The 27,762-nt window shown below is 34.9% G+C and overlaps 1 protein-coding gene across 1 annotated transcript in view; it reads left to right on the top strand.

The window, feature by feature from the left end:
* HPSE2 (heparanase 2 (inactive)) overlaps positions 1-27,762 on the top strand; it is a 674,134-nt gene that overhangs the window by 53,901 nt on the left and 592,471 nt on the right. Inside the window, exon 3 of the mRNA XM_059397708.1 lies at positions 16,988-17,149. Coding sequence (XP_059253691.1) covers positions 16,988-17,149 — 162 coding nt within the window. The remainder of the gene's footprint in view (positions 1-16,987; positions 17,150-27,762) is intronic.

Genomic DNA, 27,762 nt, shown 5'->3' with positions numbered 1-27,762 from the left:
AAGAGAATGGTCGAGTTTCATTCTTCTACATATAGCTGCCCAGTTTTCCCAGCACCACTTATTGAAGAGACTGTCTTTTTTCCACTGTATATTTTTTCCTGTTTTGTCGAAGATTATTTGCCCATAGAGTTGAGGGTCCATATCTGGACTCTCTACTCTGTTCCACTGGTCTATGTGTCTGTTTTTATGCCAGTACCATGCTGTCTTGGTGATCACAGCTTTGTTTTAAAGCTTGAAATCATGTAACGTGATGCCCCCCATTTTATTTTTGTTTTTCAACATTTCCTTAGTGATTTGGGTCTCTTCTGGTTCCATACAAATTTTAGGATTATTTGCTCCAGCTCTTTGAAGAATACCTGTGGAATTTTGATTGGAATAGCATTAAAAGTATAGATTGCTCTAGGCAGTATAGACATTTTAACAATTTTTTTAACCATTCCCCATAACCTGAAAAGGAGTATCCACTAAGAATCTAAATCCATTATTATGCTTAATGGTGGAATGTTAAAAGTATTCCCTTTAAAATCAGGATGAAGCTGCCCACAAGTCACCTTTGTACTGGAGGTTCTAGCTGACACATTAATGTGAAGAACTGTGAAGGTCTGTGGTTTTAGCCTACTTGAAAGCTAAGAAGGTAGCCTTCTAGAGTTTCATGGCTGCTGGCAGAAGAGGTGACATCAGAAACAAAGGAGTTTATTTTTTGTAGCAATAGCAATCGACAGAATATCAGCAAGTTTTTTGCACTGTTTTCCTGAGTCTCAGTTCCCAAAAGACAACAAGAAGAATGCTAACTGATACTTAAACATGCAGTGGGTTATATAACAAGAGGGGAACCCAAAGATTAGGGAACCTGAATCTTTTATGATGAGAAATAAAGAGGCCTTCCCTTTCTTCTGGAAGGAGATGCTATCTTTATTATATTGGACACTATGCATGCCTGCCCTTTGCAGGGACTATCTTTGTCTTCTAAGACAATTCATATACAGACATCTTTGAAAAGATAATCTGGAACAAAGGCAGGCAGTGTCTCTGATTGTAAGATAAGCATAAATGTAATAAACCAGTTTCTTCCAATACATAAGAAGAGTAAATTTTAAAAAGTTTTGGTAACTTTGTATGGTGACAGACAGTAACTAGACTTAAACCATGTTGATCACTTTGCAGTGTACACAAATGTTGAATTATAATGGTGTATACCTGAAACTAATATAATGTATGTCAATTATACTTCAACAAAATAATAAATAATTAAAACATATAAGAATTAAGAAGGTGGTTATTTACATAGTGAATTCATGAATATCCAGTCACAAATGGCTACAGAATGATAAGAGAGTTTGTCAAGATTGCTGGATTCAAAATCTGTGTAGCAAAACAAGTTACATTTTTATAAACTAGGGACAAAATTTAGAACATATTGTAAAACTGGTATCATTTATAAAATTAGCAAAAACCACAGAACTTTTGAATAAATCAAGAAACATTACACCACATTTTAATAGAGGAAATTGTAAAACTTTATTGAAAAACATAAAAGAAGACCTCATGGAGATGCATAATGTCGTGGTTAAGAAGGCTAAATATCTTGAAATTGTCTCCAAATTAATTTATAAATTCAGCGCATTTCAAATTGTTATAGGCCGTGTGTGCATGTGTGTGTGTGTGTCTAACTTACTTAACAGGTTGGTCATCTCCACAGATGCAGAAAAAGCATCTGAAAAAATTTAACATCCATTCATGATAAAAGCTCTTGGAAAAGTAGGAAGAGTAAGGAACTTCCCTAACCACATAAAAATAATCTATAAAAATGCTATAGTAACATTATTCTAAATGATGAAAAACTGAATACTAACTATCTAAGATTGAGAAGGCAGGATGTTCACTCTCACCACTCTTATTCCACATCATCCTTGAAGTCCTACCCAGTGTAATAAAGCAAGAAAAATAAATGAAATGCATACAGTTTAGTAAAAGTAAGCATAAAACTCTATCTATTTGCTAACATGATAATATACATTAGAAAATTCCAAAGGCTCTAGAAAAGTTTCTAGAACTAATTATGTTTACCAAGCTTCAGGATACCATGTTAATATACAAAAATAAATTGTATTTCTATATATGCACTTAAAATGAACATTGGAATTGGAGATTTACAAAAAGTAGCATCAAAATTATAAATTTTTAATATCACAAGTAATTATAAATATAACAAAATGTATGCACAGTATTTATACTGAAAACTACTGACCAATGGTAAAAGAAATCAAATAAATGAAGAGAGAGATATGTAATATAATTTTATGGACTAGAAGACTCAATATTGTTGATACCAGTTTTCCCTAATATGTTATCTATAGATTCAATTCAATCCTATTCAGAATCAGGAAACTTTTCTATAGATGTGTGTCTATTTTCTATAGATGTCCATGTTTATTAAAATATGTGAATATGTACACACACACACACAGGAACTAGAATAGGCAGAACAATTCTGAAAAAGAGGAACAAATTTGGAAGACTCTCATGGCCTGATTTCAATAATTACTATAAAGCTGCATTAATCAAGAAAGTATGGTATTGGTAAAGGAGAAGCACGTAGAACAGAGGAAGAGAATAGGGAACTTAGAAATAGATCCATACAAATATTGTCAGCTGAGTTTTCACAAAGATGCAAGGGCAATTTAATGATCTTGGAAGTCTTTTCAAAAAATGGTGTTGGAGTGATTGGAAGTTCCTATGTGAAAAGATGAACATTGATACATATTTCAAAATGTATCTACAAAATGTATTTACAAAAATTAATTCAAAATTGATCATATTTACTTAAATATGAGCCATGGAACTTAAAAAACTTCTACAAGAAAACATAGGAGAGATCTGTATGGTCTTATAATTGGCAAAATAATTTTAGATATAATACCAAAGGTATGGTCCATAAAAGAAAAAAATTGATAAATTTGAATTATCAAAATTGATATCTTTTGCTTGGTGGGTGAAAGACCTATAAAGAGAATGAAAAAGTGAAGCCATAGACTGGGAAATTTAAATTTTTTAAATTTTAAAATTACAAATCTGATAAAGGATTTGCATTTAGAACTAAAAAAAATCTTAAAAAATTTAGAAACTGCAATTTGAAAATAGGCAAAAGATATGAACAGACACCTTACCAAAGAAGAAATTTGGATGGAAAATAAGTATATGAAAATATATTCAATATCATTGTCATTTGGGAATGAAAATTAAAACTCAATGAGATGTAAATACAAATCAATTGGAATATCGAACAGACAAAACTGACAATACCACGTGCTGATGAATGTGTGGAGCAGCTAGAACTCTCTCATTGCCGTTGAGAATTCAAATTTGTATAACACTCTGGGAAAGAGTTTGGCTATCACTTGCTAAGCCAAACATAAACTTTTCATATGATCCAAAGTCTTGCTGCTGGAAGTTTACCCAAATCAATTTTTCACAGAAAAACCTGAATATGAATGTTCTTGAAACCTTATTCAAAAAACTGGAATGAGTCAGATTTCCTTCAGTGGATCAAAGGGTAAACAAGTTGTGGTGCATCAATCCAATAGAATAATATTCAGCAATAAAAAGGAATGAATTATTAATGTATGACAGCATGAATGAATTCTAAATTCATTTTGCTAAGTAGATGAAGCCATAATACAAAGGCTACATGTTGTATGATTCCATTGATAGGACATTCTGAAAAAGACAAAGTTATAGGGACAGAAACCATAAAATAACAGATCATTGTTTCCCACGGTGAGAATGGAGTGAGACATTGATTAGGAATGGGTAGCATGAGGGGATTTCTTGAGTGATCAAATTTTGTGTGCAAATGTGCTAAGTGGTTATTCAATTCTATGCAGTTATCAAAACTCACATAACCTGTCATACCATAAAGTGAATTCTACTGTCTTCAAATTTAAAGAAATTAACCAGGATGTTGGGAGAACAATTATAGGATTGAGATTTACAAATGAGTCTAACTATTACAATGAAAGAGGACCACACTGAAGGCTTAGAGAAGGAAAGAAATGGCCTAAGAAGCTTTATTTGGACTGGGTTCTATAAGGCTAATGAAAAAAGAACTCAAAAATAAAAACCACTGTACTTGATAAATTTGTTTCTCCTAGGGGTATGGATTAGCAGTTCTGAAACTGCATGTATACTACTGTGAACAAATAAGTAAATATATTGTAGTTTAGGAAAAGCAGGTGTCTTACTGTAAGAGAAAGAAATTACAAATAAGCAAATGGGAATGCTAGAATAAACCCTTTGGTACTGGACTGGAACTGGAGACATCAATATGAACTAATATTTTTTCCCCCTTTTTTTAATTTTTAAAGATTTTATTTATTTATTTGACAGAAATCACAAGTAGACAGAGAGGCAGGCAGAGAGGGAGAGGGGGAAGAAGACTTCCTGCTGAGTAGAGATCCCAGTGTGGGACGTGATCCCAGGACCCTGAGATCATGACCTGAGCCAAAGGCAGAGGCTTAACTCATTGAGCCACCCAGGTGCCCTGAACTAGTGTGTTTTTTTCCCTTTTAATAGGTAAATAGATACAATAAATATAGATTTACCCATGTACACCACTTAGTATATACATACACATTTCCTAGCCTTATCTTCTAAGAGGTTCTAGAAGTAGTGACACCCCAGTAGCAGTGAGCACATGTTGTGCCCGGATCTTGGTTTTTAAATATCATTCTCACACAAAAGGAAACAGGGTTCCTTGGCAAAGTATATAGCCCCAAGATTGGGGCAAGGAAAATACAAGATGTTCCTGGAACATTTGTGGTGTTAGAAAATAAGGAAGTTCTTTAAAAAAATGATGTGAGTATGTCAAAAGGACACAAAAGGTGACCTGGAAGAGTTCCAAATAGCTAAAGCCAGAACAATTTGTGCAACAAAATAGATAAATATAATAACTTAAAATAAATTCTTTTAAGTCCATACTAATATAAACAGTGGTTGAACAAATAAGTGGAAAAGGGCCACTTAATTTCTTAGAGAATTAATAAATGTTGAAGGAATGAGGAAAATAGAAAATCACTATTGGAATACCAGAGGAATAATTGCTTTAGGCAAGATCCACTAATGAAAGCTGAAATTAGTGGGTAGAAGTTTACAGGAAAGCACAGTATTACATACCTTCAAAATTTCTCCCACAAAATATTCATTAATTACAAAGACAAAATAATAAATTATTGGTGAAGAAATCTATCAGACCACCTTAACCAAGCTCTCTGGTATCCTTGTCCCAAGTCTATAACTTATTCCAGCTATGAAAAAACGTCATCCAGTGCAAACTGAAAGACAGTTTATTTGAACCTGATGAGTACTCTTGAAAATTGACAGTCATGAAGGACAAGGAAAGACAGAACTGTTAGAGTTCAGAGGAGATTAAGGAGATTTGGAAACTAATGCAATGTGGGTTTTTAAATCAGGTTCTGGAATCCCAAAGAATACCAATAAACTGGTGAAATATAATGAAGTCTGTAGTGTAATTGTATTTGTAACAGTGTTGGTTTCTTAGTTTTGATAATTGTCCCTTGGTTGTAAAAATGTAAACTAGTATTTTTTATTTATGTAAGAAAAGCATACATACAAACACATACATACATACATACATACATATGGTTATGTAAGTGTATTACTTGCAGGGTTTAGGATGGTGGTCATCTTTGTGAAGGTGGAGAGAGGAAGGAGAATGTTATTGCAGACAAGCAAAGGGCTTCAAACACTCTGAACTATTTTCTTTAAACTGATCTGAAGCAAGTATGATAAAATGTCCTGCAAAGATAGAGCTGAGTGAGGATGCATGGGTATGGGAGGGTATTCTTTGTACATTTCTCTCTCCCAAACATTTTATAATTTTATAATTGAAACAAAGTAGCAATGAAGGGTTTTTGTTTGTTTGTTTGTTTTTGAGGTGGGGAGAGGGGCAGAGGCAGAAGGAGAAAAACAAAAACTTTTTATCTCTTACCTCACAGCCCTTAGGAACCACCAGTCTGCTTTTTGTGTATACAAATTTGAGCACCCAAAGTACCTCATACAAATGGAATTATTCAATATTTCTCTTTTTAAAAAATTTTCTGTTTTTATGACTGGATTCTTCCACTTATACTTAAGGTTTATCCATGTTATAGCATATGTCAGAATTTCCCTCCTTTTAAGGCTGAACAATATTGCTCTATATGTGTAGACCACATTTCATTTATCTGTCATTGAAGGACTCTTGGACTACTTTTACCTTTTGGTTATTATGAATAATGTTGCTATGAACATGGGTGTATTATTTTTGTTACTTTTTAATGGCCTTTTTGAGCTATAATCTAGATGTGCTAAAGTTAACCCATTATAAGTGTATTGTTATTTCTATGAAATGTATAGAGTTGTGCACCCATCATCACAATCCAATATTAGAACATTCCATGTCTGTTTGCAGTCAGTCCTTGCTCCTACATCAGCCTTAGGAAACCAACAATAGTTTTCTCTTTCAATTTGATTTGCCTTTTCTATAAGTTTTACATAAATGAAATCATACAAAATATAACATTTTTATCTGGGTTTTTTTCCCCACTTACTTTATGTTGTTGAGATTTTCCAGGTCTAGTATTTATCAATATTTTGTTTTTATTGCTGATTAGTATTTGACTGTATGGATCTGCCACGTTTTATCAGTTTACCAGTATATGGATGTTTGGGTTGTTTCTAGTTTTGACTGTTGTGGAGAATGCCACTGTAAGAATTCATGTACAAGTCTTTGTGTGAAGATACGCTTTTATTTGTTTTGTGTAGATTTCTAGGGGTGGATTTGTTGGGTCATACAGTAAGTTTATGTTTATCTTTTAAGAAAATGCTGAAGTGTTTTCTGAAGTGCTGTGCCATTTTAGATCCCCACTAGCAATGTATGAGGGCTCCTGTTTCTTTACATACTTGTTAGCACTTGGTATTTTTAGTCTTTTGGATTATAGCCCTTCTAAGGGTAGCACCTCATGGTGATTTTGGTTTGCATTTCTTAATAACTAATGAATGATTTGAGCATCTTTTCATGTTCTCATTAGTCATTTGTATATCTTTTTCGGTGAAATGTTTGTTCAGATATTTTTCCCACGTTTAAAATGGGGTTGTTAGTCTTTTTATTAAGTTTTAAATATTTCCTATATCTATTTTATCTTATAGGTGATTTTCAAATATTTTCTTTCAGTCTTTGTCTTAGCTTTTTATTTTCTTAATGGTATTTTTTTTCCACTGTGAATTGTACTATAGGTGTTATAAACTAAGAAATCTTTACCTAACTTTAGGAAACAAAGCCATTCTCCTATTATTTTAGAAAATTTATAGCTGTAGTTCTTCTATTTAGGTCTGTGATCCATTTTGAGTTAATTTTTGTGTGTGTGTATGATGAGAGGTAAATGTCTAACTTCTTTTTAAACTCTATTTTGAAATAATTTTAGACTGCTAAAAGCTTGCAAAAATAGTAGAGGAAGTTAAACTATAGACTTCTTTTGTGTTTTATCAGTTTTTAAGTATAGTTATTTCTTCTCTGTGTGCATAATTCTATGAAGTTTTTCTATGTATATGAATTTGTGTAACCAGTATAACAGTCAGAATACAGAATTGTACCATCCAAAAGCAACAACCTCGTAATCTCTTCCCTATCGCTATAATTTCGTCTTTTTGAAATTGTTGTATAAATGGAATCATACACTATATAACCATTTGAGATTACCTTTCCTCCCTGATTTTTGTTAATTTGTGTCCTCTTTGCCATTATCTCAAAACTTTTCAATTTTGTTGATCTTTTCAAAGGAACAATATTTTGTTTCATGATTTTCTCTGTTGTTCTGTTTTTTTTTTTTTTAAATTTCAGAATAGAAATCAAGAGAAGTGTCTTTTTTCTTTCTGCTTGCTTTGTGTTGTTTTCTTATTTTTCTAGTTTCTAAGTGGAAACTAGAAACTAGATATGTGTTTGATATGTGTTCCCATTTTCATTTAGTTCAAAATATTTTCTAATTTCCCTTGTGATTTCTTTGACCCCTAGACTATTTAGAAGTGTGTTGTTTAACTAAATATTAATATTTGGTGATTTTCTAGAGGTCTTAATGTTATGGGTTCCTAATTTATTTCCAGTATTGTCAGAACACATGCCTTGTATGACTTCAGTCCTTTTAAGTTTATGAGACTTATGGCCTAGCATAAGACTATTATGGTTATGTTTCATGTGTGATTAGAAAAATATGTATATTTTGCTTTTATTTAGTATGTCCTTTAAATGTCAGTAAGGTATATTGTCCTTAAGTGATTTTCTATCTTGTTCCATCAACTATAGGGTAGGGTATTGAAATCTTGAACTATAATTGTTAAATTCTCCTTTCAATGTAGTCTCAGATTTTGTTTCACATATTTTGGAACTCTTTTATTAAGTGCATAGACATTTATAGTTGTTGTATCTTCTGATACATTGACCCTTTTGTCACCATGATCTGTCCCTGTTTGTCTCTAGTAATATTTACTGTCTTCAAAACCATTTTATCTTGTACAGCAAAGGAAATCATCAATGGAATGAAAAGACAACCTACTGAATGAAAGAAAATATTTGTAAATGTATCTGATAAGGGTTAACATCCAAAATATAGAAAAAACTCTTATAATTCAATAGCAAACAATTCAATTAAAAAGGAGCAGAAAGTCTAGATTTTTTCCCAAAGAAGGCATCCAGATGACTAATAGGTACATGAAAAGCTGCTCAGCACTAATCATCAGGGAAATGCAGATCAAAACTACAATGAAATATCTCATTATCACACCTGTTTGAATGGCTATAATCAAAAAGATAAGAAATAAATGTTGATGAGGATGTGGAGAAAGGAGAACCCTTATACACTGTGGGTGCGAATGTAAATTGGTGCATCTACTATAGAAAGCAGTATGGAGGTTTGTCAAAAAATTAAAAACAGAACTATATATGACCCAGAAATTCCACTTCTGGGTATTAATTTGAAGAAAATGAAAACCCTAACTCAAAAGAAAAAAAAATGCATGCAGCCCCATGTTCATTGCAGTGTTATTTGTAATAGCCAAGAGATATGGAAACAACCTAAGTATCCATCAATGGATGAATGGATAAAAAAATTGTGAAACACTCACACACACAAACATACACACATACACGATGTCGAATAAAAAAAGAATGAAATTTTGCCATCTGTGATGACATGCATGGACCTTGAGGTCATCACGTTAAGTGAAATAACGTCAGATAGAGAAAGACAGATACCATACAATATCTCTTATACATAGAATCTGAAACAAAAAAAGCCATGCAAACTCATGAAGAGCAGATTGGTGGTTGCCAGAGGCAGGAAGTGGGGGTGGGGCAACCTATAGTCAAATTCAGCAGGCTGTGAATCTGAGTCATAGATTTTTTTGCCTAAAGGGAAGGAGAGAAGAATCAAGTTTCCTTTCAATACAGAATGGAGAGCAATTGTTGAGAGAAGGAAAATCTTTTTCCTTCTTCCCCTCTCCAGAAAAAAATTTGATTAATAACAGCATAATGGGTACCACTCCAAATCCCTGTAACTTTTTTTTGTCATGAATTTAATCATTTCAGCACCCTATGGTTATTGTTTGCATGATGTATCTTTTCACATTCTTTTATTTTCAACCTGTATTTGTCTTTAAATCTAAAATGTGTCTCTTCAACAGCATATATTTGGATCTTGCTTCTTTAAATACAATAAGACCATCTATAGCTTTTGATTGGAGTGTTTGGTCCATTTACATTTAATGTAGCTATTGGTAGAGCTGAATTTATGTCTGCCATTTTGATATGTACTATATTTCTTATGCTTATTGTTTTATTTCTGTTAAACCAGTTTTCTAGATTTAAAAAAATTTTTTTAATAATTGTTTTGTTGGTTTTTACACTGTGTTATTTTTAGTTATTTTCTTAGTGGTTGCTTCAGGAATTACACTGTGCATCTTAGTTTATAACAGTCAAATTCAAGTTAATACCTAATTTTGATAAATTAAAGCAACTTTACATCAATTCACCTTATTTTCCTATTCCCCCTATAATGTCAATTTTTTACATACTACATCTACATATAACTACAACATAATTATCTTCTGTATATAATCTTGTGTTTTTTAAAGAAACTAAGAGTATAGAAATTCTATTACATTTACCTACATATATATCATTTCTAATGTATTTTAGTTCTTTCTGTGTATTTGAGTTATCTGGTATCATTTCCTTCCAACCTGAAAGACTTCCTTTAATATTTCTCATATTACAGATTTGCTTGCAAATTCAGTGTTTTTTATATGGAAGTGTCTATTTTGCTTTCATTTTTTCAATGACAGTATTGCTGTATATAGAATTCTTGGTTATAAGAATTTTTAAAATATTTTACTTATTTATTAGAGAGAGAGAGGGACCATGTGCTTGCCCATGAGAGCACAAGCAGGGCAAGAGGCAGAGGGAGAGAGACTAGCAGACTCTCTGGTGAGCTCAGTCCCAGGCCCCTGGGATCATGACCTGAACCAAAAGCAGACACTTTACCAACTGTGAGCCACCCAGGTGTACCAAAACTCTTTTCTTTCAGCACTTTGAATATGTTGTTCCACTGCTTTCTGGCTCCCCTTGTTTCAGATTAGAAGTTAGCCATTAATTGTATTGTTGAGTCCCTTTTTAAGATAAGTTTTTTTCTTTCTGTTTTTAAGATTTTCTTTTTATCTTCGGATTTGAAGAGTTGTGCTATGATGTTCTAGGTATAGATTTCTTTGTAATGATTGTTTTTGTTGTACTTCTTGGAAATTTAAAATTATTTTTTGAAATAATTTTCTCTTTCTCTTTCCTCTTTGTTGGGTTGCTTCATTTTATTCCGTAATCTCTGAGGCTTTGCTCATTTTTCCTTGATCTTTTTCTGTTTTTCATGTTAGGTCATTTTAATTCATCTGTCTTCACATACTGATTCTTTCTCTTGTCCTCTCGGTTCTGCTATTAGGCCCATCTAGTGCATTTTTCATTTCAGCTATTGTACTTTTCAACTCTAGAATATCCATTGGTTCCTCTTAAGTTGTTTTAATTAAAGGATTTTTTTAAAGATTGTATTTATTTATTTGTCAGAGAGCAGGAGACAGAGAGAGAACATAAGGAGGGGGAGACGCAGGCAGAGGGAGAAGCAGGCTCCCCGCTGAGCAAAGAGCCTGAGCAAGAGTGACTGAGCCACCCAGGTGTCCTTGTTCCTCTTTTTTTAAGTAAAATTTCTATTTGTTTTATTTCCCAGTTCTTTGAGTCATTACTAGGTTTTTCTTTAATTATTTAAACAAGGCTCCTTTTAATTTTTTAAAATATTTATAATCTATTCTTTTCTTAAAAGAAATTATTTATTTATTTATTGATATGACATAGAGGAGGGAGCCTGACATTGGGCTTGATCCCAGGGTCCTGAGATCATGACCTGAGCTGAAGGCAGCCACCCAATTGGCTGAACCACCCAGGCATCCCTATTCTTTGACGTCTTTGCATGCTGGGCCAATACAGAATTAGTTCTAATTGACCGCTTTTTTTTTTTTTTTTTTTTTTTGAGTTTGAGTTTGAGTTTGAGTCACACTTTACTGTTTTTTTCAATGACTCATAATTTTTTGTTGGAAACTGGACATTTTAGATATACCATAGCCAATCTGTAATTTTTTCCCCTGAGAATTGTTGTTTTGCCTTTTTTTTTTTTTGAAGATTTTATTTATTTGACAGAGATCACAAGTAGGCAGAGAGGCAGGCAGAGGGAGAGGAGGAAGCAGGCTCCCCGCGGAGCAGAGAGCCTGATGTGGGGCTCAGTCCCAGGACCCCAGGATCATGACGAGAGCCGAAGGCAGAGGCCTCAACCCACTGAGACACCAAGTTGCCCCTTGTTTTGCCTTTTTAAAAATAAATTATTTGGACTTAATTTTTTTATCCTGTGCTGCCACTGATGTTTTTTCTGCTCTTAAAATTACTATTATTATTTTTTTTAGCTTGGCTTCCTAGGGTTCACCTCTGAGTCTTAACAGCTTAATGATCACCCAGAGATTGTTCAGTAGCTGTGTTTCAAACACTTTGAATCACTAATCCCTAAGGCTTTCTGCTGATGGATTTCAGTGGGGATTGGTACGAATGTTCAGTTTTATGATAATTTTTAAGTCTGCCTAACCATTTACTTTCCTCCCAACCTCTTGAGTTTGTGTATGGTTTCCCAGTTAACCATTTTTGCGTGAAAAATCCTATGCTGAGTATCCCCTGCATATGCGCCCAGCCTCCCAGTCAGCCAGAGATGCATGGCAAAGTTATATAGCTCATTTTTATGTCTTTCAAAGTTTTAGGATCTCTCTATTAAAATTCTTGTCTGGTCTGCTAGTCTGTCACTCACGCCAACCAAAACTACAACCTTAGGCTAATACAGCTGTGGGTTACTAATTGATTAAAGAATGGAGAAGGATGTATTGCAGAAAGAAGCAAGAACAAAAATACAAACATGATCATACTAACATGTCTACAAGTCCTCATAGGCAATAACTTGATGTTAGGGTATTGGTTTTGGTTCAGGATGCTTTCTCCCTTGTTGCCTCCCTCAGGGTATATGTTGGGTCTTTGGCATCCTTGAACAATATCAGAATAAAGACCATGGGGCAGATGAGGAGATGATGTATGGATAGCTGGTTCTTTGGAACTACTTTGATCACATAGCAATAAAAAATATCAGCAAGAAGAAGAAAGTTAGTAGGAGCAGGATGGAGGTTTAGAGGTCATTCAGTCCATCAACTTTTCAGTTTGGTAGAGCAGGAAAAAGCCAAGGCACAAGGATGTTAAGTTTTTAGTCTATAGTTTCATGGTTAATTGGTAAAGTAGTTGTAATTCATACCTAAATCTCCTGGCTATGAATCTTTATTTTTTTCTATCATGTCTGACAAAAGCATAAGTTTTTGTAGAGCCATAACATTTTTGAGATAAAGATGAGCTAAAGGTATATAATACCCTTCATTAACAACTTCCCAATATAAATATAATTACTATTCTCACCCATTGAAACAACCAGCACTTGTTGAATGTCCAATATGTCCCTGTAACTGTCTGTGTAAGCGCATTACAGATAATGCTATTAATACTCTCATTTTGAAAAATTAGGAAAGGAGAGATTTAATGATTTGTCTCAGAAAGTAAGTGATAGGCTGGGATCTAAACTTGTATATGTTTGAATTCAAAGCATATATTGTTGGTGAAAGTAATTTAACTCTGTTCTTGGCAGGCTGTAATGACTATACTGAAATAATTTTATTGTGCCCGTGTCACCTAGTCTCTGCTTGAATATCTCCAGGGATGGGAAACTCACCCCATCTTCAAATAGCTCCTTTCCTTATATGATCACTTCTGTTGTTAAGAGTTCTCTCTTGTGAAACTAAATAGTATTTCCTTTGGTTACTCCTGTAATGTTTGGCTTTCTCTATTTATATAGAATAAGTCAGTCTTCTCTTTTGTATGAAGCAAGTCATCTTTAATGTTTTCTTTGCCAGGTTCAACACTGTTTTTTCAGCTATTTTTAAAAAATAAAATTATTTCCCATGTTGGCACTTTTTTTTTGTGGACTCTAGATTATCCTGAGAAACTATTACAGGTAGAAAACATACAATACTGAAAATAGAGTATTATAATAATAAAAATAGTAATAGCTTCCTTTAATAGAATTTTTATTATGTGGCACATATAGTGTTAAATCTTTTATGACTCTTGATAATAACAGAATGAAGAAATAGGCTTACAAGGGCATTGTCTGTCACTTCTGCAGCTAGTAAATAACTTCCATGCTAGAATTTGAACCAAGGTCTGCTTTAACTCCAACTCTTTACTGTGCTGCCCTTTGCTGGCATGGAATTCAGGGTGACTATGTTACTTCCTATATTCTGGGTGTTCTCATTCTATTAATTCAGTCTAAGAATTATGTTAATCTTTTTGGCAGCCATATCATATTTGACAGCATATTACTGGCTTACATGAAGTTTGCATTCAACGAAAACCTATAAAACTTAATAAGATCTTAAATCTTAAATTTGAGCTTCTGTCTGGTCTGGCCTTACCCTCTTATGGAATTAATTTTCAGTATAGATGCAAGACTTTGTGTTCATGTCTATGTCTTGGAGATTTCAGTTTCAGTTTCTAGGTTGTCAAGATAATTTTGAATTTTTAATCTGCCATCGATAATATTAACTCTTCCTCCAGATATATATGACCACATACATCTTTGATAAGTACTTTTTTTGTGTGTGTTTTTCTAGTCTTTGATATAATTTCAAATAGATCAGGGTTGAATAAAGAATCTCTAAGGCATATCTATTTTTTCCCCAAACGTTGTTGTGTACATTTCTAAAGTCTCAGACATATGTTTGGCCATGCTCATGGTTTTCTTTTCTTCTTCTTATTTAGATAATATGGTCACTTTATTTTAAGGTTCTGGTTGGAATGATATTGAGACTATCAGTTATAATATTTGCTTTCTCTGCCTTCTGAGCAAGACATTTATTACATAGGAAATAGAGAGTTTGGTAGGTGTTCTACTAACAGGTTAGAAGATATCTGAATAATTTAAACTCCTCTTCACTCTATATAGTATGTTTTGGTACAAGTTTTGTGATGTTTTCTGGGCAAGTATCATACGTATTTCTTTTCTAGATAGACCATCTGTGGTATGCTGCTGTAATAGTATAATTAGGTTTTTCTCTTTAGTTCCTCACTTTTATTATTTACCATACTTTATTGTTACATTCTGAGTTTCTATGTAGAAGTAACTTTTGGAAAGATCACTGGATTAGCTTTGAAAATTTCTGGATTGGGGACTGACCATGCACTGTGAACTTGAGCAAGTCACTTAAGCTTTGTGGACCTCAGTTTCCTCAGATATACAAAAGGGAGAGTAATATTATTCTTTATCATTTAGGATTACAAAAACAGGTCAGGATTTTGAAAATAAGAAACTGATATCTCACATAACAAGATATCAACAGATGGGCAGTATAGAACAAGTAGGGTGGCTGTGGGAGCTCCGTAAAAACATTAGGGACTTAGGCTCTTCCAGTCTTCGATTTCATCATCCTTAGTGTGTAGTCCTTTGCCCTCTGGCTTCTTGAGTCATTGCCACAAAATGACTTCTTTAAGTCTGGGCTTCATTTCTATGTTTTAGACATAAGGAATAAAGAAAGGCTAACTGGTTGAAGGAAAAATATCCTGGTTTTCTCTTAGTGTGGTTTTGTCACTAAGGTTAAGTATACCCTAAGGATGTCTATCTGTAGCTCATTGGCCTGAACCATGTTACATGGTCAGCCCTTGCTTCAGGGAAAGCTGGGAAATTGTTTGTTTTCATCTCTGTAGCAGAGGAAAGCAAAGGAGAAGAGATTGTGTGTAGGGTTTGGGTCAGCTAGTCAACAATATCTGCCACATTCATAGGATTATTGGAAGGATTCAGTTATATAGTGTAATAAGTTTTCCTCATGTTTTCTTCTGATGGTCTTAAAAACTAGAGTGTGTCCTGAATTAATTTATTCTACCTTTGTATTTGAGCCTCAGAACATCTATGAGAGTAGTTACTTGAATGTTAAATCAGTTCACTTTCTTGCCTGCAGTCTAGAAATTGGCATTAATAGGTTTAGGAATAAATACTCCATTGTTTCCAACCAGCTTCTCTGTTTTCAACCAAGATTAAGTAAGAACCATTCCCACATCTGACTAATCTTTATGTGACACACATCCTAACCCTCATTGTCCTGGGTTTGTATTTATAGCTGGGCTTCTCTATTAGGGCTATGTTGATGGGTTTGAAGAGTACAACAGTGTCCCATCTTTTATATCATATATCCTATTTTCTCTTTGAGCATTGCTGAAAGAACCAAATCTTTCTTATTGGTACAATCAACATGGGTATTACTTTATCCCTTCCAAAGCCATTGGTTTAATAATAATAATAATAATAATAATAATAATTTTTTAGCATTTTCTCTTAAAGTCCTTCAATTTGCTACATAAAACTTGAAAGTTTCTAGACTGTCATCCAGATTGCTGTTGATAAACATCAATTGTTTCAATGATAGTCAACTGAATTATATTTTAATTTATAAAAGTAAACAACTTTAGGGCATTAAAGCTCCCTGTTAATTGGGAAATATTTTAGGACAATGTTTGTTTTTGCAGAGACTGTTTTCTGGATGATACTTCTGCTTTGAGTGAAAATCATACTGAAGTATAAAAAGCAGCTTGTTACTAATGGGAAAATAATTGGAAAGGAGGTAGAACTGTAAAGTGACTCACCCTATTGCTTTCTTCAGTGCCTACAAATACTTACAGATTTTAAAGAGTTATTTATGAGTCAGAATGCAGCCAGAGGCACATGAAAGATAGCAGGAGAAATCCTGAGCATCTAGCTCACAGGATAACAACCCTAATTTGGACTGAATGGGCTAGCTGGGAGGTAAATTTGAAAACAGGCCACATATCCTGAATATACATGGAGGAGCTACCATCTGTACTACAGCAAGAGATAGATGAAATATCATAATCACTGGTGTTCAGACAAAGTTATATTATTTTTTTTCCATGGACAATGGTAAAAGTTCAGAAAAGGCCCTAGGAAGTGCCTAAGTCCTAGACGTGAGCTGAGAGTAGAAGGGAAGAGTGAGAATCTTAAATGATTACAGTGAGGTAATAAAATGGAAACTGTCAAAGAATTTGGAAATGGTCAGAGAAACTTGCAGAATGTATCATGAAGTTGGAGGCTCTTCAGGTTTCTCTACTTACAATCTTTTCATTCTGATGAAAGACTGATAGGTTATAAATTCTTTCATTTTGGGTGAAACAAGACTTTGATTTGTATATAGTTTTCCAGTTTTTTTGTTTTGTTTTTGCTGGCTGCATTTATTTATTTATTTATTTTTGTAGACATTGTTCGAAGTGATGTTGCCCTGGATAAACAGAAAGGCTGCAAGATTGCTCAGCACCCTGATGTTATGCTGGAGCTCCAACGGGAGAAGGCAGCTCAGATGCACCTTGTTCTTCTAAAGGAGCAATTCTCTAATACTTACAGTAATCTAATATTAACAGGTAAGGCTATTGGAGTCGTCTGGAATCTTAGAGCATTATAGATTGTTGGCTTCCATTAGTTAACAACTTGATGCCTGGGAGATATTAAAGTGGGCTGTGGATGAGCCCACATCTGTCTGTCTCCACCCACTATATCCCTTTTTAAATTGTGATGACTTTTGTCTTCCTGTGAAAAATATTTCTTGTAGTTTACAGATGTATTTGGCTTAAAGTTATAGGCAACTCAGCAGTATGTGTTCTCCAAAGACAGAACCAATGAAAACCTAATGAAGCCTTGTAAAAATACAACTTTTTAAATGTGTGCCAATAGATTTGAAAGAATTACTAAATTTGGTGTCAAGAAGCAGCTATTTTCCTCTTTCTGTGTATGCCCTTTCCATGAACCCAGGGAACATTAAGACGAAATGTAAAAGAGATAATGATCCACAGGCTGAGCTGAGAATGTTCTATTCCTGGTGGAGTTTGAAAATATCTGGAGAATTTGATTTTCTTTCTAAGAACAAAGAGGCTATGAGACAGCCATACTCCCTTACATCCTTGGTTCAAGGAGGGAAGTGTATTTGTGTGAGAGCTCAGAGGAGAAGCAACTTTTTGCAGGGCTGCTTGCAAACTTGGCTGGTAAAGAGCATGTGAGTTGCATGCTTTTGTCAAGTTTTGGAAAAGATTTTAACAGCGACTCTGAAGTAAAAATCATGGAGGACTTAAGATGGATTAAGAAGAGCTGTCTAAGTTACCTCCGTTTTCTTGAGGGCATGTAAGACATACCTGCGTATATTGATCTAAATAAAGTTTAACAAATCAAAAGTGTCTCTTTCCCCTTGTTTATGAATTTTTAAAAAATAAAGAGATGGAATGTCTGATAGCCTACGAACATCTCACACTTTTGTAAACTCCAAGTTAGGAAAATTTTTAATTTTTTTTATAGGCTTCCTGGCATTTCACCAGGAATTGCTGAGTGGCAACCAAATTGTTGTGCTTTAGAAAAAGCTCAAGTCTCTTCCAGCTTTTCATCTTGTACCTGGTGGAAAATCCAACAGCATGAGATGAAAGCCAGATTAAATGTGGCTTTGGTGAGCAGAGAAGAGGATTATGGATTTCATAAGTATAGGCCTTATTATTTTTGCTGTTTGATAGGTCATTAAGAGGGAAAACTCAAAAGTGATTTATGGCCAATGCATTATTTCCCCAAGTTGGTTAGTGTTAACTGTTTAAGTTTAGATGCTTGGGAAGAACATAGATTTTTTAAATCCAAATTTCTTTATTCTATCTCTCAGATGTACAAATGTACATGTATTTAGTATTTTCTAATTCAGTTATTAGAAATGAAATATTTTTATCCTGTTCTTATTTTAATTTTAGGTCCTTTCTAAAGAGGTCAGACCCCATGTTCTTTAATGTGGCATAGAAAGGGCTTAAGGTAATTCTAACCTTAAACTGTGGATCCAGAGTGTGGCTTGAAGGCGTATTATCTTTGAAAACACAAGTGTTCTGTTGCGTTCAATGGAATCTTTTCTAATTCTCAGTAACATAATCCCTTTGGATGTTTATTCGCAGTTCAAACTGTTGGAATCAACATTGTCAACTTTTACCCTGACAACTTGCTTACTTTCCACTAAATAAACTTACCCCAGAGAAGAGCCTCTTTCCTGCTCTCACTTCTTCTAAGCTGCTTCAAAGAGTCCTCAGGCATTTTCCACATTTTTCACCCAAATGCGTGTATAGAGGTGGTACCTGGCTACAGACAGAGCATTTGGTATGCCCCAATTTGTTTACATGAAAGTTCAAAAGGTTTTGGTTCCAGGTGTTGGGAAGAGATGCACTCACTTCAATTTAGCACCAATGGTAAAACTATTTTAATGTCCTTTAACTAAGTCTTTGATTTTACACAGTGTGGTTTCCTAATTGTTATGAAGTTTAATCCTTGATTTCTTGTATAAATTTTGAGAACATGGTCTCCAGACAGCTAAACATAATATTTAAACATAACTAAACTAACTTTTGTAAATATTTCCCTTTTCAGTGATGAATGTATATTGGTAAGGAGGGTGAAGTTGAAGGGGCAGAGACCTCTCAAGTGAAGTGACTTTCTTTACCAACATGTTCAGAACACCTACTCTAGGATTTCTGCTTGGTGATGTTCCACTTATTTTGTGTAACTCTGGCATAATATTTGAAATGTCTGTAGTGCAAGTATTTATGTGGGACAAGATGAAGAAATTGAGCCTCCCAAAGTCTCAAAAAGAGCTCATTTTCTTCATGCTTCTGCCCTCCTCTCAACCCTTCTCTCCAATTATTTATAGAATTTCATGTATATGGGTAGCAGGGTATCATTATTGTTTCCTGGTCAGTTGCAGTATATTCGTTATTTTAAAATTGGATAACTAAGATCATAGTATGGGAAAAAACAAAGTCAGCACAGCAGAAAATTGATAAAGTGAAATGTCAGTGAGTTAAAAGCATATTAAAAATGATGGTTGTTGCCCTCCACCTCACTAGCAAGCTCTTGTTCTTAGATGTTCCATCTTTGGCTGATGTTACCATCAGTGTTGAGGTGAGAGGCATGCCTTCATACTCTGCATTCCAGCCCATGAGCTCTCTTAAACAGCTACCCCTCAGACACAAACAAATGTTATTCTAGCTTTGAAGGTCTTCTGACTATTCAGTAAAGGTGAATAACTCTGCAGTCCTTGTGACAGCCCAGTTAACAGAAACTAATAACAATTCTTTAATATGTATGTCTTATTCAAGTATTCCTCCTTATATCATCGTTTTGGAAAAGTGGATTGTATTTTTGCCTGGTATTAAGCACAATATTTTCATGTGAATGATTTACGTAGCAATGGAAATAATATTAGCCTTACCTATCTAGAGGGTTTTGAAATAAACTCCAAGGTTTTGGGAAGGTGATGGAGTAATACCAATAGAACATCAGTGATTGCATTATTTTAAAAGGTGACAAGTAACATGCTGCACTTTTTACACTGACTTAAAAAGCATGGATGTATGCTTGTCCTGTAGCTTCTGGTTTGTCCTGGAGCTTTTAAGAAAGAACAGGGATTGTTCTTCCATTTCTTTGTGTTCTCATGATTCTTAATGTAATAATGTTCTGTATATTTGTTGGGAATGTTCTGCTGTATATATGATGAATGAATTCACTTGGGATAACTTGACAGCTAACTAATAACTTTTATAGGTTCAGATTCAGTTACTCATTTCCCTTTATCCTTGCCCCAATCCCATACTTCTTCAGGTGTAAATTCAGCTTTTGTGGTAGATTCCTATAATCAAATGAAAAAGTCAGCTTTAAAGGGCAATGTATTTTCTAGGATTTTGTTTAGAACATAAGCTTCTGGAGGGCAAGGAATGCCATATTTGTACATTATTCTTCATAGTATAGGGAGCATAGTGAATGATCTTGAAATGAGGTCAAATTTAAACAAAATTTATTTAGGTTGTCAAGTCATAGTCAGCCCTCTATAAGAGGCAGCCTCAAAGGAAACCATTATAAATGGATGACATTACATAAGATGCTTTCCAGTGAGGACTCTTCTCATGTTTATGGTGCCACTTTTTGTTTTGTACCTCCTTTTTCAGTCTTATGTTCCAAAGTGGATTGGGATCCTGATGGTCAGCTTTACTGTGTTACTGTGCAAATGAATTGAACAAAAGAAGCTCATTCTTCCCTGTAGTGGCCCATTCTTCTAATTTTAGTTGGGCAAAGGGTTCAAATAAATGGAACAAGAACTGTTCTTTCATTTCCCATAAATCATAATGCTCAGAGGACTATTTCCAGGTCTTTTAAATTATTTGGATTACATTCTATGGATTAAATATAATATTACTTTAACTATTTCCCTATCAATGTACAATAATTAAATACATGTTGGCACACTTACTTCTGTAGAATAGATTTCTCAAAGTGGAATGTCTGGGTCAAAAACTTTGTATTTTTAAATTTCATAAAATTAGGTTTTTTGTGGTATAATTATAAGAAAAAATAAATTTTGACAAATGTTATATATCATAGAGTCAAATAGCCACCACCACCATCAAGATACAGATTTCCCTCATCCTAGAAGTTCTCTCATCTCCCTTCAAAATCTCCTTTCCCTCCCTCTAGTCCTTAATTGTATATGATCTGATACTTGTTTTTAAATGTCATATAAATGGAATGATGAAGTGATTGGGTGTCTCATTTCTTTCACTTAGCATAATTCTTTTTGAGATTCATTCACTTGTCGCATATATTAATATTTCATTCCTTTTTATTGTTGAGTAATATTTCATGTTGTGAACATGCTACAATTTATCCATTCCTCAGTTGGTTTGTTTCTAGTTTTTGGTGATGATGAATAAAGCCACTCACTATAAACATTTGCTCTCAGCTCTTTGTGTTGACATATTTTTCCTTTTTTTTGGGTAGTATGGTACCTAGGAGTGGGGATGCTTGATTTCATGTTGTCTATTTGACTTAAATTAAGCTGTCAGATTGTTTTCCAAAGTGGCTGATACTATCTTGTATTCGAACAGTATGTGAGAGTTCTACTTCATCCACATTTTTGCCAACAGTTAGTATTGTCTGTCATTTAAATTAGCCAGTGAATATATAGTAGTATCTTATGGCTTTAATTTGCAACTTACCTTATGAGTAATAGTTTTGACCATCTTTCATGTGGTTGTTTGCCATCTATATATCTTCTTTGGTAAAGTGTCTGTTTAAGTCTTTTCCCTATTAAAAAAATAATGAGTTTGTTTTCTTACTGTTGAGTTTTGAGAGTTTTGTATATATTATATATATATCCATATATATATATAAATATATTTTATATATATTTTGGGCTATATGTCCTTTTTCAGATATGTGATTTGCAAATTTTTTCTTTTTTTTTTCTTTTAGAGAGGGGGAGGGACAAACGGAGAGGGAGAAAGGGAATTTTTTGTCTGGGGAGTGGGGAAGAGGGGAGGAAAGGAGGGAGAGAGAGAATCTTAAGCAGGCTCCATGCAGAGCCCAGTGTCAGAGCCCATTGCCAGACTCAATCTCACAACCTTGAGATCATGACCTGGGCCAAAATCAGAAGTTGGATGCTTAATCAACTGAGCCACCCAGACACTCCTGTCTTTTTTTTTTTTTTTTTTTTTTTAAGATTTTATTTATTTATTTGAGAGAGGGGGAGACACAGATAGCAAGAGAGAGCATGATCAGGGAGGACAGGGAGAAGAAGGCTCCCCATAGATCAGGGAGCCTGTTATGAGACTCCATCCCAGGACCCAGGGATCATGACCTGAGTTGAAGGCAGATGCTTAACTGACTGAACCACCCAGTCACCCTTCCTTTTATTTTCTTAACAGTTTCTTTCAGAGAGCAGAGTTTTAATTTTGATGAAGTACAACTTTTGATTTTTTTTTTTTTGGTTTGCATTTAAAATTGTAATGCACCTTGCCAGATAATTTTCAGAAAAAATTTTGGCAATTCCTATTCCCACTAGAAGTGTATTGAGAGTAGTTATTTCCTAGCATTCTCATTAGCAATGGGTATCAGTGTTCTTTTTAATCTTTCTCAGCCGAAAAGGTGAGAAATATCTCATTGTTGGAATTTTCCGGTGATAGCCAGAGAAAGTATATTTTCAGGTACTTATTGTTGATTTGCACTTTGTTTTGTGAGTTACCTATACATATTCTTTGTCCCTTTTTTTTTTTTAGATTGATGTTTATCAATTTGTAATTCTTTGTGAATTAGGAATGTTAATCCTTTATCATATGTATTGCAAACCATTTTTTTGGGGCTATCATTAGTCTTTTTACTCTTTTTAATTTAGAGTTTTAATCTCTTATTATAACTGGAGTATATGTTTATATTACTATGATGGAAGTATATGACATTATTTTCTTCCAAGCTATGAATGCACTGTTTTTATTTTTTAAAGATTATTTATTTATTTTTCAGAGAGAGAGAGAGTGAGAGAGAGAGAGAGAGAGATAGATAGATCACAAGTAGGCAAAGAAGCAGGCAGAGGCAGAGGGAGAAACAGGTTCCCTGACGAGCAAGGAGCCCGATCTGGGACTTGATCCCAGGATGCTGGGATCATGACCAGAGCCGAAGGCAGCCGCTTAACCAACTGAGCCACCCAGGCGTCCCTGAATGCACTGTTTTTAAAATAAAACATTCTTTTAGCACTAAATTGAAACATCATATATGTTATATATTATACTCCCACATACACATGTACCTCTTTCTGAACTGTATATTCTGTCATTTTTCTATTCTTTATTTCTGTGCCAATGCTATACTGTTTTGATATCTGGTAGAGTTTATTAACCACTCTCTCATTTTTTTCTTCAAGGTTTTCATAGCTATTCTCTTATAATTACTTTTTAAAATGAATTTTTAAATTCTTCCAGTTCAAGAATACTGATCAATGGATTTTGATTGGAATTATATTCAATTTATATCCTGATTTGGAGGGGATTAATATTTTTCTGATATTAAGTCTTCCACTTAAGAATTTGGTTACATCTCTTTACTTGTTCAGTTCTTTTTTTATGTCATTTGAAAATATTTCATAAATTTTTTTCCTGTAACTTTTTTGTTTAACTTATTCTTTATTATTTTTACCTTTGCTAATGTTGAGAGTGAATGTCTTTCTCTTCATTACTTATTTCCAGGGTAAGAAAGAAGCTGTTGATCAAAGACAAAGGTAGATTTTGGCCTCTTTTTAAAATTTTTATCAAGTATTCTCCATTTAATTTCTTAAAACCTCATGAACAATATTGAAAAATAGTGGTAATAGTTGCTTTTTACTTTGGTGAAATGACTATATTATTTCATATGCATAAACATCCGAATATTTATCTACTAAAACTAATACTTTAAAGTAAAAAATACATTGTTTTCAAAATGAGAGCAACTTTTAATAAAACTAATGATTATAGTAGAGAAAAATACTTTTATTAATATCCTTTTAGACATCTCTATCCATACACACATATACATAAGTTATAAACCTATAAGAAACACATACCAGTTTATACAAACCATGTAATATAATACATGCCTGCTATTTTGTAACATTTGTTCTCTTAATATTTTGTGAACATCTTTCTATATCAAAGGATATAGACTTATATTCTTCTTAATGGCTACATTAGAAGTATGTTTTATGGATATATTGTAATTATTTAACCGATCTTTTATTGATAGACATCATGGTTGTCTTTAATTTTTCATGATTTCAGACAGTGCTATGATGAACATCATTGCATATGTATCTTTGTACACTTCCTAGAAGTGTGAGTGTTATATCAAAGGAATGAACTTTTAAATTTTTGATACATTTAGAAGTGAACTTTTTAAAAAAAAATTGTAAATGGATTTTAGGAAGTTGATGTCAAATTATACTTATACCAACAATGCATAAGAGAAAACAAATTTATTTTGGTTTTTTGCTAATGCCAATTATTTTCTATCTTTTAATATGTGTTAGTGTAATAGATTATAATTGATATGGCATTGTTTCTAATTGTAGTTCATTGATTGCTAATGAGGTTACCATCATTTTAATTTCTTCTATGAATTGTCCATTCTTTAGCCAGCTTTATTGGGTTATTGGTCACTTTATTATTGAATTACAAGATCCTTTTTACATATCAGTAATGGTAATTCTTTGTCATGTATATTGCAAAAAAATGTATTCTTGGGCTTTTAAAATTTGTTTTTGTTGAGTACATAGTTTAGTAGTCTTTAAATTTTATTTTTCTTTTCTGTATCTTCATTCCTCTGTGCTCACCCCTGGCAGTCTAGCAGTTTGGCTATCGTCTTATTACCCTTGGTGTTCCTAGCTCAGAGCCAGGTTTTATCATGGTTTGTAGTTCTGCTCTGTGGTGGTATTTGGGGTCTTGTACATCCAGCCTCTGGGCCACAGGGCCTGCCTGAATTCTAGGTGTTTTGCAGCCCCTCTTACTGTTTCTTCCTGACCACTCCCCATCAACTCTTGTCTTTGGGTAGCAGGTTACAGTGGTTTTTTTGTTTAGTTTTGTTTTTCCACTTAGTGAGTCGGGCTCTGGTCTTCATCTCTCCAAGGGCACTTTTTATCTGCATTGTCTCTAAGCAGTCAAACTACTGTGACATCACTGTGACAGCGATAAGGTTGGCAGTTTTGGAGCAGAGACAACTTTAGATATGGCAGTCAGGGAATGCCTTTCTTAGCTGAGACTTTCCCACTGTATAATCATTCATTAGTGTGTTCTAAGCATCAGTGTCCCCATTGTTAATAGTTTGGTAGTAATATATGCATTGCTTTTCTTTTTGGAGTTACTTTTGGGAATCATCATCTCGAAGTGTGTTAAAACTAGAGAAATAGTGTTCTGATCTGTGTTTGAATAATAAGATAATGAGTGTGAAAATTCTTTATTATAAATGAATCTACTTTATGTCTTTATTAATTAAGGAATCACAATGGTCTCTTTGTGAGGAAATACACAAGTGGTTAGGCAGTTTTTAAATCTACCTTGTTATGTTCCTTCAACATGTGAGCCTTTGGAATCGGTCTGAATTTGACTCTAGAACAGTTGCTTACCAACTTTCTTTTAATTTAAATTTTTTATTTTTTTAATTTCTTTTCAGTGTACCAGAATTCATTGTTTATGCACCAAACCCAGTGCTCCATGCAATACGTGCCCTCCATAATACCCACCACCAGGCTCACCCAGCTTCCCATCCCCCGCCCCTTCAAAACCCTTGGGTTGTTGTTTTTCAGAGTCCATAGGCTCTCATGGTTCATCTCCCCCTCCAATTTCCCTCAACTCCCTTCTCCTCTCCATCTCTCCATGTCCTCCGTGTTATTTCTTATGCTCCACAAATAAGTGAAACCATATGATAATTGACTCTCTCTGCTTGACTTATTTCACTCAGCATAATCTCTTCTAGTCCCGTCCATGTTGATATAAAAGTTGGCTATTCATCCTTTCTGATGGAGGCATAATACTCCATAGTATATATGGACCACATATTCCTTATCCATTCATCCACTGAAGGGCATCTTGGTTCTTTCCACAGTTTGGTTGTTAGGGTCTGTGATCAAAGGAACGAGACTGACACAAAGCGAAAATCAAACAAACCTTTATTTTGTGCCAAGCATCGAAAATCAAACTGACTGGTAGGGGCCATCTCTTATGAAGAGATGACGATGATGACCCCGACAAGGTCACTCCCAAGAAGGCTGCTCTGGATGAGGCCGCTCTGGATAAGGCCGCTCTAGACGAGGCCATTCCGCAGTCGAGACTACTCTGGACAAGGCCGCTCCCAGGATGAGGCTGCTCCCTGGTCGAAGCCGCTCCCAAGAAGAGGCCACTCTGGACAAGGCCACTCCCGACGAGGTCGCTCCCCAGACAGGGTTGCTCCCCAGACCGGGGCTGCTCCTGTGAGGCCGCTCCCTGGACAGGGCCGCTCCCAGGATGAAGCTGCTGCTAACGAAGTCGTTCCCTGGACAGGGCCGCTCCCAAGAAGAGGCCACTCTGGACGAAGCTGCTCCCAGGACATGGCCGCTGCTGACGAGGTCACTCTCGGGATGGGGCTGCTCCCCAGAATGATGCCGCTCCAGAGAGGCCGCTTGCGGCAGGGCTGGGGCTCGGTGGTGGCAGGGCCTCTCGCTGTGGTGAGGCTGCTGGCGGTGAGGACGTTCGCCCTGGTGCCGCTGCTTACGACTACGATGACCAGGATGATCACGACGCTCTGACTCTCCTGAGGACTACGCTAACAGCTATCCCAATGGCTATTCTAACGGCTATCCTAACAGCTGTTCTAACTCCTCCTACTACTCCAACGGCTATTCTGACTCCTCCTACTACTGCCCCCACCCCAGCCTCACAGACTAACATTTATAGAGGTGGTTGAGCCGGGCCCACACACAGGTGGCCAATGGGATTTCAACTCACCACAGTAAATATATGTGTGCCCCACTGATTGGATGTCTCCATCCCTCCTGGCCCGCCCTTATATCCAGGATTTGCAACTAAGTTCCTCTGGCTAACCAGGCCCTTACAGGTGACTGTGGCCATTGCCACTATAAACACTGGGATACAGATGGCCCTTCTTTTCACTACATCTGTATGTTAGGGGTAAAAACCCAGTAGTGCAATTGCAGGGTCATAGGGAATCTCTATTTTTAATTTCTTAAGGAATCTACACACTGTTTTCCAAAGTGGCTGCACCAACTTGCATTCCCACCAACAGTGTAAGAGGGTTCCCCTTTCTCCACATCCTCTCCAACACATGTTGTTTACTATCTTGTTAAATTTTAAACTCAGTGATGAACAAAGCAGGAAAAAAGAAAGGGCAGGAGCTTTTGATCTTGATGAAGTCCCAAAAGTTCATTTTCGCTTTTGTTTCCTTTGCCTTTGGAGACATATCTTGAAAGAAGTTGCTGTGGCTAATATTGAAGAGGTTACTGCCTATGTTCTCCTCTAGGATTCTGATGGATTCCTGTCTCACGTTGAGGTCTTTTATCCATTTCAAGTTTATCTTTGTGTACATTGTAAGAGAATGGTCGAGTTTCATTCTTCTACATATAGCTGCCCAGTTTTCCCAGCACCATTTATTGAAGAGACTGTCTTATTTC

Source organism: Mustela nigripes, chromosome 4, assembly GCF_022355385.1.
Source record: "Mustela nigripes isolate SB6536 chromosome 4, MUSNIG.SB6536, whole genome shotgun sequence".
Lineage (NCBI taxonomy): Eukaryota > Metazoa > Chordata > Mammalia > Carnivora > Mustelidae > Mustela > Mustela nigripes.
Note: the sequence above shows the minus strand (reverse complement) of the source record. Positions and strands in the feature narration are given on the sequence as shown.